The sequence below is a fragment of the Ornithorhynchus anatinus genome, chromosome 7, assembly GCF_004115215.2.
Source record: "Ornithorhynchus anatinus isolate Pmale09 chromosome 7, mOrnAna1.pri.v4, whole genome shotgun sequence".
NCBI classification, from domain to species: Eukaryota; Metazoa; Chordata; class Mammalia; order Monotremata; family Ornithorhynchidae; genus Ornithorhynchus; species Ornithorhynchus anatinus.
In genome coordinates, this window is record NC_041734.1 from 56,181,967 (window position 1) to 56,195,091 (window position 13,125).

Sequence of the window (13,125 nt, forward strand, 5' to 3'; positions counted from 1 at the left end):
AGATTTAACCTTCACTAAACTTTAAAATCATAAATATTTTGAAAGCTAAGCAGATGTATAGTTTTTTGAGGATGGTACATCCAACAGGTATTTCTGTTTCAATATGCATTTTGATTTTACTTTCTTAAAACCAGACAGATTATCCTCCTTGTGGATCGGCTTCCCATACTTCATTAGATCAGCACCAGTTCTATCCCCCGTTACTTCTAATGCCTGCAAACGGCACCAACTAATGGTTGCTATACCAGGTATTAGGACAAACTAACCTAAACAGGTTTGAATTTTGTGATTGCAACATCAGGTACAGGAAGTTCAGCTTCTACTTGGGAGAAAAAAAAGAAAAAGAAGGTGCTGTGGACTATTTTCAAATGCTTCTCTAGATTCAGAGTTACACCATCATGAAATACGGAAAGGGATGATCTTAGTTACTTGGAAATAATAATAATAATGTTGGTATTTGTTAAGCGTTTATTATGTGCAGAGCACTATTCTAAGCACTGGGGTAGATACAGGTTAATCAGGTTGTCCCACGTGAGGCTCACCCTTAATCCCCATTTTCCAGATGAGGTAACTGAGGCACAGAGAAGTTAAGTAACTTGCCCACAGTCACACAGCTGACAAGTGGCAGAGCCGGGATTCAAACCCTTGACCTCTGACTCCCAAGCCCGGCCTCTTTCCACTGAGCCACGCTGCTTCTCTAATAGAGTAAGATTGGATTAAACATTGGGAAGAGTGCATTTTATGGCTGAAGAGGATGACATTAATGAATTCTGAATATGAAACCAGAAGGTGAACGACAGGTCTTGGGGTTACTGAAAGCACCTTGTCATAGCTTTCTAATGAAAGAATGTATTTTGAGCTTCTTAACGTCCACATTTTTTGAGTAGCAGGCTATATTTTTCCTTTAAAATTTGTGGGTTTTGTCGTGGTGTTCAGTTAAAAAACAAAAAAGTCAGATCAGGCACTAATGTCAGTGGTGTTTAAAAAAAAAAAAAAAAGGCTTTTGCCACTTTCCAATGATCAATTAGGAGTATCTCCTTTTCAGTCAATCGGCAACAACCTAGAAGTTTTTCCCTCCTTACACATGCAACATGCTATCCAAGACATCAACTTCCAAATCAAGTCTAGCTCTTCCAATACTGCAAAAATGGAAGGAAGAGGATGAAAACCAACGTGATACAGTAGATAACTTGGCACGAGGACAAGGGGTGAGTCGAAATCACACTGGCACTACAGACATACCATTTTGTTCAGACACTCACAATACGATTTGAAAGCTGTAGCGGTGCAATGTCGGATGAGCAGCGGGAACACCTGCAAGTGAGGGTCATGACCTTTGTGGGCGCCAGCTTCTTTTTAGCAATCCTAAACTAAAGGTCCTTCATGCAACCTAGTTAATTCAGAGATCAAACCGAAGTATATATTCCAGGATTCTGATTTTTAATTTGAAAAACCACACTGTCATTTTCAGTTTCAGGAAAAGGGTCACATCCGTTTCTCGGTCACCCCTGTGGCGCTTGGGACTTTACTGGCACTGGGTACCTTCCATGGCCCGGGAGTAATTGTTGCTTTCTTGACGGGAGAACTGCCCTCAGGTTTGGCCAACCCGTTATCTTTGGTTTTTTCAGTGGTCTCCAGTTCTCCTTCCTTGAGGTCTTCTGTTCTGGGCAGAGCAGTTGGATCTTCAGGTTCTAAATGGAGCTGTGTGTCTGAAAGTTTGCCGCTTCCGGCTGCTTTCTTGCCACCTTCAGATAGTCCTTTCTTCAGGGTGTCATTAGCCTTTTTGGATGAAACCCACTTCTCATCCCCTCTCTGGCTTTTTTTCGTTGGAGACTGGGCCTCATTCTTTCCACGCTGACTTGGTTTTAAGTCTTTCCCGGGAACGCCTGCTGTTTCCTTTCCATCTTTAATCTGTGCTGCAGGCTCATCACCAGTTCTTCTACCTTGATTCGCTGGTAACTGATTTTCAGCATTCCCTTGGCTTCTGTTCCCTTCCATCTTTGGTTGCTTCTTTGGGCTGGCAGATCTTCCTCTGTCTCTTCTGAAACGATCTCTTCCGGAAGCAGCATCCGTGTCGCCGGGTGAAATTTTGTTCCCAACTTTCCTCGGACTCAGGGATCGATCTTTGGACCTTCTTTTGGGGCTGTCTTTTATAGGATCGGAATGCTTTTCTTGTCCTCCCGAATATCTGTTGCTTGATTTTTTTGGACTAGCCGATCTCCCTCTTCTTGCAACGGCTCTTTCGGTTTCTAAATTATTTTTCTTTTCGCTGCGCCTCTGATTACAGTTGGGCGAAGCCTTCCTATTCACATTTTTCTGGACAGAAGATTGATGCTCTAGCTCAGTCTGGGTTTCGGTTAAAGTGCTTTTCTTTTCAGTGTCCTTTAATTCTTCCACCTTCTCACACATCTGAACTCTCATTAAAGCTTCTTCAGATACTGGCATTTGAGTTACTTCAAACGTGGAAGCAGTATGTGAAGGTGAGGAAAAGAGTGGCTGTTCATCATAAATTACACTTGAAGATGAAGGATTAAAAACATCCCAATCACCTAGAAATGAACAGTCATTTAATCTAATCAATTTAGGCAATATAAACATTGATAAAATGTTATATTTATACTCTGCCCACTATTCTGAAGTATACTTTCTAGAGTACTGAGGGATGTTGGTACATACCCACTTATAGGGATTAGGGCATATTTGCACATATGCCAACAATCTAATATAACAATTTGAATATTTAACTATACCATGCTTACGGTAACAGTTCTTAGAAAGAAACGCTTAATATAGCTGTCAATATTTTTTTTTAACAACTTTAACCTCGCTTGTGAGAGTCTAATTAGCTCCCGTTTCTGGACAAGTCGTAACAGAACTGCCAGATCTCTCACCGATAAACAGAGGATGATGCTGCCATTTGCAGGTTTTTTTAATTGTGGCTACCAGGCAGAATCTTTGGATCTGGGTTTTGAGAATTAGTAAATAATTACTCCTGCCATAATTTTTCAAATTTAATGTCACAAGGAAACTGAAAAGTAGAGGAAAATGTGGAAGTAGATTTACTCTTTAATAGTATCGTATTTAATAAAAAATAGAGTGAAGTGGATCATAAGACATGCAAATTTACCAAGCCTTTTTAAGGAAAGACCAAGAAAAGCCCCGAAAGCCTTAATGTTGCTCAGGTTTCACGTAGGCGCACAGACCGGAAGGAGCCAGACCTGAAGAAGGAAGAGAAAAAGCCTAGGACGATGTACAAAATCACAGAGTAGTCAGCAAAGATGTCACCAAGGATGTGATTTTTTTTTTTTAAGCAGAACATTAAAGACAATATAGAATCACAAGGCCGGAAGGGATCATGAGCTCATTTAGGCCACACCTACACTCTCTCTACCACTAGTGCCGGATTATCATAGCTGCACCAGGGCCTCTGTTCCTGATCCCGCCTCTGGGATGGGTTGGTGTTTATGTGCACTAGGGTGAGTCACTCTGGACTGAGTGTCTGCCTCACAGAAGTTGTTTTTACCTCTTTGCCTCCCTGCACTAGAGCTGCCCTTTGGTTTGGAGCCACTTAGAGCTGGGAGAAAAGAAAAAAAAATGAACAAAAAAACATCTAAGCCTCCAACACTGCTGGCCTCACTTTCTCGTTCGGTCCCTGAAGGGGCCCCGGCCCTCCATCTGGCTCTGCCCAGAGAGTTGCCGCGGCGGCCATTCCACCACCGTGGTGATTTTCAAATTATTTACGAATGCTGAAAACCACCTTGGGGAGAGGTAACATATTGATGGGTCCCTGGTCTGTGCCCCAGCTTCCGGACAGGACTGGTCCCACTTGTTTAGGGGTAGCTTTCACCAAAAAGCCTCCATTTTCTCAAAGTACTATTTGGAGTAGAATTCAAAAAGTTACAGACTTGTCTTATTGTTCTGAAACAAATCACATTTGCTGGTTGCTATAATTAAAGGTACCTCATTTGCCTACATTGTTTTAAGTACACTGATCAAAGAAGACAGTTGCAGAGCTGAAGCACTAAACACCAAATGATTTTCATTAAGAAGCTTCAAACGCATCATGCCATTCACTTCCTTAGGTAATATTTACTTTGTTTCCATTTAGTGAATTACTACCGCACGCACTGCAGTTTCTATTTGCAAGCCAAATCTCTATCTTCCCTTCTTTGCACGTGCCTTATCCCCTCCTCAGCTCTCCGTCTGAAAGTATGGGCAGCCTGAAGTCACATTTTCTCCGAGCGTTTCAGTGCTGAGCTGGAAAAGTACTTCTAGGACATTTTGAGGTTTCTGTCATCTGAACCAGACTACAAGGTCTCCACATCGCTTTAACACATTAAATCCTCTCCCTCCCCGTCAGCCCATATTTAGCAACGCCTTACCATGATCGGGTATCAGGCCAGTGCCTGGCCTCAAGAGAAGAAGGACTTTGTTTCCTCCAGCCTGAATCAGCTCAATCGCTCGAGTGTGAGTAATCCCTTGGGTGGGCTCCCCATTGATTTCGACAATCTGGTCACCAACCTGAAAGGCAAGAGTCACGCGAGCCAGGATTACCTGGGAGTTCTTGGCCTCCCAAGCCATTCGACCTGTTCAAAGAAGCCCTTGCCAAATGGAGAGCTTTTCCTCAGGAAAACTTAGTTGAGTATTCGCTAAAGAGAATGCTCACGCCAAGCAGTTAATGAGCTCTGGTTGGACGGGTCGAATTAGGCCAAATCCACAGATTCGAACTTGCTCTTTCACTACTGGTTTTAAAATGGTTTCTCATTATAACTCCTGCCCGGTTAGTACAAGATGAGTTATTAGAGGGCAGAAGTCTAAGAATTAGTGAACTTGAATTCTATTTCCATCTTTTCCCTCATCTGGGAAATACCTTATGTCCCTTCCCCTCGGCTCTATTTTTCACAAAATGCCTAACAAATCTCAGAGAGCTTGAGGCTGCGTTTGAATAGCCAATGGCCAAAACACAGGGAGGCCCTTCCTGCCTTCTACAGGCCCTAAAGAATCGTTTTTTGTGACATGATTGGTTATGACATGAGTAATTATCTGAAACCGAACAAGTCCCTTGCGGTATGCCGGCCTATAAAACTCATTCCTGGGGACAGACGGCTAAAAAGGGCTGAACTTTATAAAAGGCTGAAAATCATTACTACATTTTTTTGAAAGCATCACGTCCTATTTCGGAGGGCCATTTCTTTCACCTGACTGCTTTCCATTTTAGGGTTGTTTTCTAGGAACCCAGCCTAACTTTTTCAACGGCCAATTTGATGAGCATCATCTTGATTCATTTCACCCAGTTCAACAATAGAGAAAATAGCCCCAGGAATGATTCAGCTGGGCCACCATTTGACTCCTTTCGCCCCGATTACCCACTGAGCCATTATTCTTCCCATTTCCAGATTGACTCGGTTCCACATATGCTAGAGGTGTGCAATTAGCCTAACTTGCCACTGGATGGCGCTCTTACTCAACATTAACAGCTTAGGGACACAACCGCAGAATCCTTAATGACAGTTTTTCGGTGGTTTAAAAAAAAGAGTAATAATAATAATGACATTTGTTAAGCTCTTACTATGTGAAAAGCACTGTTCTAAGCGCTGGAGGAGGCAATGTATAACTTTCCCATAACAAGATAATGTCTGAGATGAAGTGCAGGGGGGACTTGGTCGTATTCATTCCATCTGTCGCTAGGATGGGTAATATGTCAAGCTGGGCAAAATTCCAGAGCATTTACTAATGCAAATCTCTCCCTATACTTTTTCCTTCTTTGCACCCGTCTCCTCCCTCCTCACACAACAGATGTGATTACATCACCCCCTAGACCGTAAACTCATTGTGGGCAGGGAACGTACAGTGTTCTGCACAAGGTAAGTGCTCAATAAACAGGACGGATTGACTGACGTATAATACTATTCATCATACTCAACTACCCGATTTTTCTGGCTCGGGGGTGTATGGTTCTCAACTGCTGCAATCTCTCTGAAGCTTTCCGGAAGAAGAGTGACACCAAGGCCCTATCTCACACTGTAGAAATGGAGGAGTCTATTCTTACCCTGCCTCTGGGAAATCTGCTCTTAGAATTCATCATTAATGTGATCTCTGTGTCCTCTAATTCTGAGTATAACAGCGTTTAGTGAGTGCTTCGTATGCTCAGAGCTCATTCTACAGCTTTGAGGATAGAGTAGAAGAAGTAAGAGATATGATCCTTGTCTTGAGATTACACTCTAATCGGGGAGACAAGTGGTAAATACTGAGATGGTTGATGGGATAGCAGGACTGGACTGTTTGAAGATTGATTAGGCCCCCTGGAGGAGTTGTCTTTCTTGGAGAACTATCAACTAGTGGTATTGGAGACCTTAATGTGGGTAGAGCACTGTACCCAACGTTTGGGAGAGTACACCACAACTGAGTTGGGAGACATGGTCCCTAACCACAAGGAGCTTATATTCTAGAAGTGGGGGCAGGTATTAAAATCCATTAAGGACATGTACGTAAGTGCCGATGGGGAGAAGGTGGGGTGAATATCAAGTGCGGGCACAGATTTAAGTGCACAAGACATGCAGAAGAGAGAGGGAGTAGGAGAGAGTAGGGGAGATGATGGCTTAGTTGGGGAAGGCCTCTGGGAGATGTGATTTTAATAAGGCTTTGAAAGTGGGGAGAGTGGTGGGTTGTCAGAGATAAAGTTCCAGGCCAGAAGGAGATTTGCAAGGAGTCAGTGGCGAGACAGACAAGATTGACGTAGAGTGAGAGTAGGTTGGCATTTAGACGAATGAAGTGTGTGGGCTGGATTGTAGTAGGAAATCAGCCAAGTAAGATAGGGAACATTGAACTGATTGAGTGCTCTAAAGGCAATGGTTAGGAATTTCCGTTTGATGCAGAGGTGGATGGGCAACCACGGGAAGTTCTTGAGAACTGGGGCAATGTGAAGGGATGCATATGGTTTGGTAAAAATGGGCCTGAACATCAGGGAGTTGCAAACTAGGAATAGTTACTTTGGCCGGGGAGGATGAAAAGTAGGAACTGGGTTATATTAGAAGAGAACAGAGTGGCAAGAGTAGGCTAGTGGACGGAGATAGTTAAGTGAAAAAATGACCCTATAATTATTATAAAGCCTACGCATTCTGCCTCCACTGGGTAAAGAAAAGCCTAACAAGAAATTATTCAGACTTCAAATTTAGTGGTGTTCATTTTTGCTACGTAGGATGAACGGCATTCGGGAGTCTTGCCAATGTGCCTGTTCCCTGGTGTCAAATTCCCAACCCAAGAGCCAGAGCTGTGGACAGTGGGCAGCTCTAGGAAACCAACTCACATGAATTCTCCCATCTTTAATGGCAGGGCCGTCCTCAGCCAGTCGAAGGATGAAAAGCCCCATGTTATACTCCTTTCCCCCACGGAGACTGAATCCAAAGCCTCTTGAACCTCTTTCCAGTTCTACTGGATAACAGCCAAGACTCTGAAAAGGAAAAGAAACAAAGGTTGAAAACATGGGGACTGTTCTTTTAAAGAAGAAATGAGGACTCATACTTTATGGTTGGGTTATTTTCACTTCAAGGCAGGGGGAAAAAAGCTCCATTCCGAGCAAAGCAATCACATCTTCATTGCGTTTGTAGGGTAGCAGGGGCAGTGAGGGAATGGCAAAGAACAGGTAGGGGTAGGTTGAATGTGAAGGACAAAGGCTGACCTCTGAGCTGGGGCAGCTACAGAAAATAGCTAGACCAGGTGGCATCGTCTTCCCCCTAACCCACACACGCACCCCCGCCCCCGCCAACCAAAATCTAGGGCTGTGACCTGTTTGGTCTGAGAGGTTAATCACCACCTTCCAGGAGGACTGCACCATCAGTACCTCCAGGCCACCCAAAGCTCCCAGCCATGAAACTTCACTTATGTGCCCTCCTGGGAAAGGATGTGCTAGTCATTGACACAGCAGGAAAGACACCTAGGGATCCTAGGTAATCATAAATTGCGTATGTCTAAGCAGTGTAACAAATCACCATGGTATTGGGAAGTCACAGGCCTATTAGATGTACAGGCTCGAGTCACCCTTTCGTTATGCTCCGCCATTGGTCTCTGCCTACAGTAGGTGCTCAAATACTATTTTTGAATGATTCGTCCGTCATTTCCTTTTTTGAAACCTGGGTTCAGTATTGATCCTTGCAGGCTAAAAAGGACGAGCGATGCTCAGGGTGAAAAAACCTTGGGCTGGGCTACCGGAGGGAGGCAAGTATCTAGCCTGGAGGGTGATTTCATTCTTTTGCTGGGAGGTTAAAGGGATTGGATGGATCTCTGGAGATCCCATCTTGATCCTTGGTGCCCTGAAAACTAATTAAAGATCAGAAATGATATCCTACGAAGACGAAGTTTATATAGGCTACGAAGGAAAGTTGCGGTGTTTCTAAACCTGCAGAGATATATGTTCAAGAAAAAAGCAGATACCATCTTTTAATCCAGAGGACAGTGAGCCAGCACCAATGTCAAGACAGTCTCTTTCAAGTACCCACCCTCTCAACTCCTGGCACCCAGTACAGTCTTTTGAAATACGTTTCTTTGCCCTACGTGCATTGTCTAGGGGGGTGCACGATGCCTGCTTCGCGTGGGAGCAGTAGTACTTATTAAGAGCTTACTGGATGTAGTCCACTGAACTAAGAAGGTAACGGATAGCTGGAACTAGACACGGTCACTGTCCCAGAACTGTCCAGCCTTGCCCGGCTTCCTCCCCCGCCCACTTCTGCTGGCTTCTGTTCAACATCTCTCTCATGCCTTTGTGTCACCCCAGAAATAGGGGCGGGTTAGGCGGTCTCCAACACGGAGCCCTACCCGAGGGCCGGCAGAGTCCCTGGACGGAGACGGTCTCAAATGAAAAGTACCATAGCTGGAAGGCCCGGGCCCATGGCTCCACATCAATTCAATTCTGGCTTTTCCAACAGCCGAACCACCACTGGAGGAGTCCCATGATGGCCCAGAGCTGCAGTGAATAGAAAGCACAGGCTGCGGGGGTTTGGGTGTCCGTGGATCACTGCCAGTGTGAGAGCATCGTCTCCAAAGCTAGCTGTCTCTGAACCAGTCGGGGGATTTCCAGCACAGAGGCTGCCCTCAACCCACTTTTGCAGTAGTTTGTGGCTCGGGGGCAATGGGTGGGGGTAAACAGTACAGTGCTCTGCCCACAGTAAGCACTAAATAAAGACCACTGAGACTGAAGTCGCACAAGGACCCAAGAGATGTTGAGGTTCTCTAAATCCTTTCTCAGTTTCTCTCACTGGCTCCTCTTCTGCCTCCCCACATCTTACTGTGGGCATTCTGCAACATGTTGTTCTAGGTTCCCTATTTTTCTCGCTCTCCCCTTCTTTTTTCAATCACTCACATGACTTCAGCTACCACCCCTGTGTGGATGACTCACAAATCTACCTCACTAGTCCCAGCCTCTCATCTAACCTGCAATCCCCCTTTTATCTCCAGGACTTTGCCACTTGGACAAGCCACCGGCCTCTCAAATTCAATATGGCCAAATCCAAACTGCTCATCTTCCCTCCTAAATCCACTCCTCCTCCTCACTTTCCCACCTCAGTTGGCAGTACCATCATCTTTCTCTTCCCAAAAGCCCAAACCTCGGAGACATCCTCAACTTCTTGCTGACTTTCAACTCTCACATGTAATTCACTGCCAAATCCCGTCTGTCCTTACTACACAACATCTCCTGGAACAAACAGCTACCATCACGGTACACGCTCCGGTAATACTGTGGCTAAACTACTGCATCAGCCTCCAAACCCAGCCTCTGCCTGTTAAAAATCTATACTTCACGCACGCACTTCTTCAACACTCAAAACCCTCCAATGGCTTCCCATCTTCCGAGACACCAAGCGGAAATTCCTCACGGCCGGCTTCCCACCAACCTACCAGACTTCACATACTGGCGCGCTTTTTCACCGGCTACTCCCCAGATTGGTCCCCACGCTAACTTACCTGCACCTCCCTCTCAACCTGTTCTCCTGCTCCTGTTCTCTTGCTCATGTTGCTTCCTCAGCTTGGAGCTCCTTCCCTCCTCGCGTCTTTTCCTATTTTCCAAGCCCTCTGCAAGTCCCACCTCCTCCACTAAGCCTTTCCTGATTAATTCCGAGCATTCCAAATCACGTAAACACACACAACCTTAACATTTCTGTATATATTTGTATTCTACTGTACACTCACTTATTTTGTTTACTCTCTTTTAAAATGGCTTTAGTCTGCCTGTAGTGTAATTGCAACCTCCCTGTGGGCCGGAAAAGTATGTCACTTGTTTTGTACTGCCCGGGTATTCAGGATAGTGCTTTGCAATCAGTGGGTTTTCCATAAATGCTATCCGGGCAGGAGCTGACACAGGATTGAGATGGAGGGGGTGGGAGGAGGTGGGCTTGATGGCACTGAATGCCTCCGGTAACAAGGCCCTGTTTCCCCCTGGTACAATCAAACTCCTCCTTTGGATCTTTCTGCTCCTGAGCACAGTGAATATGGCCCTGAAGCTCCTTCTAGGGGTGCAAACCCAAATGGAGCAGGGGTGGGGAATTATGGGGGAAGAAAGGAATCATGACAGGAGAAGGGCATGTTTTGAGACTCAGGGATCTTGAGGAAGAGTCAAAGGAGCTCAATCCAGTGCCTGGAGGCAGCGTGGCTCAGTGGAAAGGGCCTGGGCTTAGGAGTCAAAGGTCATGGACTCTAATCCCGGCTCCATCGCCTGTCAGCTGTGTGACTTTGGGCAAGTCACTTGACTTCTCGGTGCCTCAGTGACCTCATCTGTAAAATGGGGATTAAGACTGTGAGCCTTATGTGGGACAACCTGATTACCCTGTACCTACCCCAGTGCGTAGAACAGTGCTCAGCAGATAGTAAGCGCTTAACAAATACCAACATTATTCTTATTAATTTGTCCTTAGAGATGGAGCAACGCTGGAATGCGGGGAAAGGAGAGTGGCCCTTGATTCCAGGTAGCCACTCCTCGCATCACCCAAGCCCTCACAATGAAGCATTTTTTGTTGCAACATCTTTCTCTCTGGACCTTTTTTTAATCCATCCTGCACACATCAGCAAGATTGATCTCTTTCAAGGATTGTTCTGAGAGGTGCCAGAAACTTGCCAAATTCTCTAGTGCTGGCAAACAGCAACCTGAGATTGCCATCACCGGGCAGTTCCTTCTCCTTACGAGGCTCTGGGCTGCGCTTACCTGCAACAACCGTTACAGTGCTGGGAAGATTGTGACTTTTGGACTAGGGATGGCCCTATCAGTACAGTCAGTTGTCCAGTAATCGTTCTTTTAAAATACATCTATCACAACTCATTATTTCTGTTGTTGTCCTTGCTCTTTTCATTTAGTGCATTATCAGGTTATGCTTTCCTTCTGTATCTGTCTCCAGTGCCCTCAGCCCTTAGAACAGAGCTTGGCACATAGTAAGCGCTTAACAAATACCATTATTATTATTATTATTCCCCAGAGACAGGGAACCTGTTGGATTCATTATCCTTGTAGACGTATCCCCTTGGACGTCCTGACGACACCTCAAATTGAACAGGTCTAAAACTGAACTCCTTATCTTCTCACCCAAACCGTCCTCCCCATCACTGTAGACAACACCACTATCCTTCCTACCTCACAAGCCCGGAACTTTGGCGTTGTCCTCAACATCTCTCTCATTCCACCCACGTATTCAATCAGTCACCAAATCCTGTGGGTTCTACTTCACAACACTGCTAAAATCCGCCTTTTCCTTTCCATCCAAATTGCTACCGTGCTGATCTGAGGACTTCTCCTATCCCACCTTGACTACAGCATCTGCCTGCTCGCTGACCGCCCGGCCTCCTGTCTCTCTCCACTCCGATCCGTACTTCACTCTGCTGTACAAATCATTTATCAACAAAAATGTTCAGTTCAAGTCTCCGCCCTCCTCAAGAACCTCTAATGGCTGCCCATCCACCTTGGCACCAAACAGAAACTCCTTCCTTTGGCTTTAAAGCACTCAATCATCTTACCCCACCCACCTCACCTGACTAATCTCCTACTTCAGCTCAGCCCAAACACTCCACTCCTCTGGCACCGGCTTACTCACTGTGCCCCGATCTCGTCTACCTCACCGCCGACCCCTTTCACTCAACCTCCCCAGCCTAGAACTCCCCGCCCCTCTATAATATACCAGACCACCACTCTCTCCACCTTCAAAGCATTACTAGGTTCATATTTCCTCCAAGAGGCCTTCCCCAATTAAGCTCACTCTCCCTTCTGCATCACCTATGCACTTCAACCTGTGACCTCCGGATACTTGATATTCACCTCACCCCCAACCACACAGCATTTATGTACATACCCTTAAATTACACATTATTACTTATTTATTCATACTAACATCCATCTCCCTCTCTAGACTGCAAGATCGTTATGGGCGGGGAACGTGCTGTTAATTCTGTTGTATGGTTCTCTGCCAAGCGCTTAGTACAGGGCTCTGCACATAATAAGTGCTCAATAAATATGACTGATTGTATCTTTCTCAAGAGCTCAAAGAGTGCTTTGCATATAGTAAGCACTTGATAAAAAATTCAATAAATAATAGTAAATATAATAATAATAATGTTGGTATTAAGTGCTTTCTATGTGCAGAGCACTGTTCTAAGTGCTGGGGGAGATACAGGGTAATCAGGTTGTCCTATGTGAGGCTCACAGTCTTAGTCCCCATTTTACAGATGAAGTAACTGAGGCACAGAGAAGTTAAGGGACTTTCCCACAGTAGTGTGGGTGGGGTACACAGTGGGCTTGAGGGTGGCACCCAGAGCATGATGATCAACCACTCACCATCAGTTTGAGGGGCATCTCATGTGGCAACCTACAGGGCTTGTCCTGGGATCAGTTCTTTTTATTACATTTAGTTGTAAAATCTGTGATTTCCCCATGCATTTCCGATAGGATGCTGTTAGGGAGTTAGAAAGGATGTGCACACGTGTGTGGCGTTGCTGGTCAAGATATGCATAATTATAACATGAGCTTACTAGAACATGGCAATCATAATCCTTGTGCTAGAGATCACACAGAATCTTTATCATTGACTGGACAAATGACTCAAAAACTTGCTCATTAAATGTGCACATGCTACTAAAAGAGGTGGGATTGCT

At 45.2% G+C, this 13,125-nt stretch overlaps 1 protein-coding gene across 6 annotated transcripts in view; it reads right to left on the reverse strand.

Moving 5' to 3' along the window:
* Positions 1–722: 722 nt before the first annotated feature.
* The window catches only part of MAGI3 (membrane associated guanylate kinase, WW and PDZ domain containing 3), a 165,762-nt gene continuing 153,359 nt past the window's right edge, over positions 723–13,125 (reverse strand). For 4 of the 6 annotated variants that reach the window (XM_029068412.2, XM_029068411.2, XM_029068407.2 and 1 more), the window contains 3 exons: positions 7,307–7,450; positions 4,383–4,521; positions 723–2,549 (listed from right to left, as the gene is read on the reverse strand). In XM_029068412.2, the coding sequence (XP_028924245.1) occupies positions 1,486–2,549; positions 4,383–4,521; positions 7,307–7,450 (1,347 nt within the window). In that variant the 3' untranslated portion in view covers positions 723–1,485. Of the gene's footprint in view, positions 2,550–3,127; positions 3,219–4,382; positions 4,522–7,306; positions 7,451–13,125 lie in introns of all 6 variants that reach the window. The other 2 variants (XM_029068414.2, XM_029068413.2) reach the window with 1 other exon arrangement.